Genomic DNA, 4,428 nt, shown 5'->3' with positions numbered 1-4,428 from the left:
ATCTGCCCAAAGGAAGCAGCAGCTCTGCCTTCCCCCTGCTCCCCACCCACGTCTGCAGCATCTTTAAATAAGAAGTGGTTTTTTTACACCATGCCTAAACATGGTTTGGTGCGCTGACTGCTCTCACTACAGCCGTCCTCAAACCTCCAGCCGCTGGTGCTTAGAGCAGAAGAAAGTTTCTTGCACCCCTGCACCATGTCCCTGCACCTCCCCAACGCAGAGCCAGCAGCAGCCACCAGCATCACTGGGCACAACCGGCTCCCCAAACACAGACTGGGCAGCCACACGCTCCCAGTTAGGGAATGCCACCACCCCAGCACAGGCTGACCACCCTCCCAGCCTCGTCACCACTGCCCGCAGCAGCAAACAGTGCATCTTCTGAACTAGAAACTGGACCCAAAAAAGGTTCCCTGATGTATCTGATGCACTATGGAGGTGGCAGCCGCAGGTCACACCAACCCGCGCCGCAGGAGCGAGAGACAGAGCCATTTATCCACGCCACAACAGCGCTGGGGAGCAGAGACAGATTGTCCCCAAGCCTGAGGTCCCTGTCACATCCCCAGGCAGGAGCTGGGGCCAGGATTGCCCGGCGAGCATCCCTCCAGCACCGGGAGGAAACGAGAGCTTCCTCTGCCCGCGGCAGGGCGGTGGGAAGCAGCAGAGGTGAGGGTTTGCCAAACACATGCATTGGCACGGAAGCAAGCAACAAAGGTCTGGTTAAAACACTCCTGGAAAAGCATACACAAGTATTTAACTCTGCAAGACTATCTGTAGTTAGCCATGGAAAACCCAGAGCATGTGAAACCCCCGAGCAGAGGAGAACCCAAATCGCCGGTGTGCTGTGTTAGCTGACCAAGCCCCACTGAGTTATCACCACCAACTCCTAGGTGGGCTTTCACCTCTCAACTCCCCCTCCGTTATTTGAAGCATCTCCTACAAAGACGACAGCAACCCCCTCCACAGTGCATCAGAGCCCTCCGCGGTGGCCGCACAGGGAGAAGTCCTCGCTCTGGGGTCTAACCAGACTCCCACCGCTCTCGGCGTTTCATTTCCCATTCCCTCACCCCCCTCCCAGTGTCACACCATCACGCAGCCACGCGAGCGGCTGGAAGGCTTCACACCACAGTTCTCTATTTTGTTCCACTTCCCAGAAAGTGAGCATGCACCACGACGACATCCGTGGCGAGAGGCGCTGGCTCAGCTCGGCGATTAAAAGCTCTTACTTTGACAAGCTCACCTCAAACAGCTCGCCGGGCTGCTAATAGATTGCTAAGTCTTAATAACAGCTCTCAACGGAGACTTAAGAGGAGATTTAGGGAGTAACTGCCAGGCTTTTGGGAAAATTATAAAATATGCAGATTAGCAGGGAGAGGATTTAGATGGCTTTTCCCGACTGCCTTTCATCAAAAATTTTAATTCTGATGGCAAAAAGGAAATTATTACTTGGATATACAATTCAAACAGCTGCCTCGTTGCCTGGTGGAGTTTTATAAAGTCCATGATGCACAGTGCAGGAGTCAGCCGGTGCAAGCAAAAGCCAGAGTTTCTTCTGCTGTTTACAGCCAAGCCTACCAAAAAGATTATTTAAGAAAATAAACAATTGCCTTCCCCCCCAATACGCAGTTTATCACTTCCCTCTGCCCAAGGCATGATGTTTGCAGGAACACTGGGAGAACCAGAGCGATGTTCTGCAGGGATTAGCGGTGTCAGATCGCCCACAGCCTCAGGACCACCAGCCAGGAAGCTGCAGTGCATCCTCCCACCAACCCATATGGACTGGGGGATGCTGATGGGTGACCCCAGTCCCCTCTCTGCCATACCATGCCCCAGCAACCCAGAAAAGCTCCCAGCAGCTGGTAGACACAAAGCAGCACCCCAGGGGACACCCTCCACCCCAGGAACCAAAAGGAGGAAGAGAAGGAGGTATTTTTGAGAAGAGCTGCTATCCTGTTTGCAGCACTTGAAGACCAGCCCCAAAGATGTGGATCTCTCCTGCAACGTTTCAAGCTTCAGTTCAGGCCTCCTGCTCCTCTCTCTCAGCATCTAACCAAGCCCATCAGTGAGTCAATCTTTCAGCAGGGCATCCAATCCAGATTTCTCCCGAAGGAGCTCAGCTGGAAGACAACAGCCAAAGAGTGAAACACAAATCATAGGAGATAAAGATGAGGCTAGCGAAGCTGTTCTGCCAGGAACATCTTTCTGAGTTGGCAGCTCGTTATTTATCTTCGCTTCCCACCTCGGGCAGGAGCAGGCGCCCAGGCTGCAGTAATAAATAACCACATCGTCGCCATCGATGTGGGCACGCACGCTCCGCTGCATGCACGGCAGGGCAAAGTGCTGCTGCTGCGGTACGGCCTTCCTCTTGCCATGGAGACATGCAGATACGGAACATATTTCTGTTAAATGTTTTGATGTAACCCAACCTTCTTGTACTTTCAACTTTGTATAAAGCCCACTTATTGCCAGAAGCAGCAGTTCTGAAAAGAAGGCATTAGGGATAATGGCTGTTTTCTTTCGTCGTCCAAATTTTAAAAGCCCATCTACACAAATCAATATGTCCACAGAAGGTCAGCTGAGGCTTGGCATTTTGCTATAAACTTTAGTTTGAGGAGTTCGGAACAGGTACAATTTGAAGGCATCAGAGCAGGGCTAAAAACGCCCATGGATGCAACTAATGACCCAACATAATTTATGACTTGAAGCTGTTGGAGCATTACATAGAGATGGCAGAATTATGTTTGCAGCCCCAGCACTCCCCAAATTCTTTGCCTGAGTTTGGGCAAGCCTCCCTCCCTTCACGCCTCTTTCCTCTATCCATCTGTGCCCTTCTCCCATGAGGATGTCCTGTCTCAGCACAACAAGCTCCCGCCTGCCTCTGGGAGAGGCTCCTCTTCCCCCCTCTCCCAAATTTCTGGGAATCCACCACAGTACCATGTACAGGACCCAGCCGGCACTTGATAAAAGTTGCAAACCTGGGTAAAAATTACCAAGCCTGGATAAAAATTAATGGAGTTAGACAGAGTTCAACAGGAGAGGTGAACCTGTGCTCTGCAGCTGCCGTTGACAAGGAGCCACTCTTTCTAGGGCTATTTCTAGGGCAGCTGCAAAAGACAGTGTTTAATTATATCCCCCATATGGAAAACAAGTGTCTGTACTACCTGCTGGCCCTGTTTCCAGAAAAAAATAGTGGCAGGAAAAAAAAAAGAAAAAAAACCACCACCACTTGATTTACTATAGTTTCAGAAAGCACCTAAACCAGAACTAATCAAAAGAAACTCCTTTCATGTTTGCTGAAGATATCTTCAAGCCACAAAGTAAACACAAATAACTCATAGAAAAAAAGATCTAATACAAATCACAGGCATTGAAAAAAAAGTAATCTGCTAAAACTGGAGAGAATTATATAGCACAAGTACAAAGCTCAAACATTTGAATGAAATCACAGCTTATATTAAATATACGCAGAAGAAAGATTAAATCACATTACTTGGCTTAGATCTCATGAATAGTTTAAAGTCTAATCACTCCTGTATTGTTCCATTTATCATAAAAGTAGTAGAGAAGATGACGCGATTTACAAAAAAAGCCTGCAAAAATAACACCACCTCCCAAAACAGCCTGTTCTAGCTACTGTTTCATTTAGCCCAGAAGAATCAAGAAACACATCCACAAATTTAAAAAGCCTCCATAAATTTACCATAACCTCCCCAAACTGTCCAGCAGTCTCAGAAAGTCGCTCAAGCACACCGACGTCATTGCCCAACCAATATATTTTTAATCAAAATTTTTCTTGCCAATTTTTCTATTACTCTTTGTCCTTAGTCATTTCTATGCAAGTACAAGAGATGCTTTGAGAAAACTCTTAATAATTTAGCAGTTTAGACTATGCTTACCCACATCGACCACATTTTTAGGCAGATCTCCTGATTTCTAGAGAGAACTCCATCGATCGGGACCAACCCCACCGCTCTCCTCTCTGCCTGTAGGAAAGGGTCAATAACACGCACAGTCCACGGGGAAAAAAAAAAAAACAACATTGCATTTAAAATACTAAAAGCCCATAGGTCCCAGAGAAAGCGCTGAAGGCAAGCACAGCTCTGAGCTTATTCCCCACCAGAGAGGACTGAGGGACTGTTCATCCCTAAGCAGAAGAGGGAAGGCCGGTGCCTTGGGAAAGCAAAAAGTTTAAATTTAAATCAGCATCTCTTCTGCTATGTTGAGGCTGAAGCTCCTACTGATATTTCAACCGGAGAGAAAACAGGACTACCAAGGAGTGACCGTCGGGGGCAAGCCAGCTTCAGTTGAGGTAAGGGAGGAACCATGTGAGCCCGTAGACCAAGCAGAACAACAAGTAAGAGCAAAAAAGGAGCCATGGGAAAAGGACCAACACTTTTTTCTTTTTCCTTCTTAAAACTATGATCAATACAT

At 48.0% G+C, this 4,428-nt stretch overlaps 1 protein-coding gene across 1 annotated transcript in view; it reads right to left on the bottom strand.

Moving 5' to 3' along the window:
• Window positions 1–3,980, bottom strand: part of ATP11C (ATPase, class VI, type 11C) — a gene marked incomplete at its 5' end in the record, with an annotated part of 42,629 nt that extends 38,649 nt beyond the window's left edge. Inside the window, one exon of the mRNA XM_009702260.1 lies at window positions 3,894–3,980. Coding sequence (XP_009700562.1) covers window positions 3,894–3,980 — 87 coding nt within the window. The remainder of the gene's footprint in view (window positions 1–3,893) is intronic.
• Window positions 3,981–4,428: the final 448 nt, after the last annotated feature.

The sequence above is a fragment of the Cariama cristata genome, unplaced genomic scaffold (assembly GCF_000690535.1).
Source record: "Cariama cristata isolate BGI_N322 unplaced genomic scaffold, ASM69053v1 scaffold35656, whole genome shotgun sequence".
In the NCBI taxonomy this organism is placed as follows: domain Eukaryota; kingdom Metazoa; phylum Chordata; class Aves; order Cariamiformes; family Cariamidae; genus Cariama; species Cariama cristata.
This window is presented reverse-complemented; position numbering and strand designations above follow the sequence as displayed.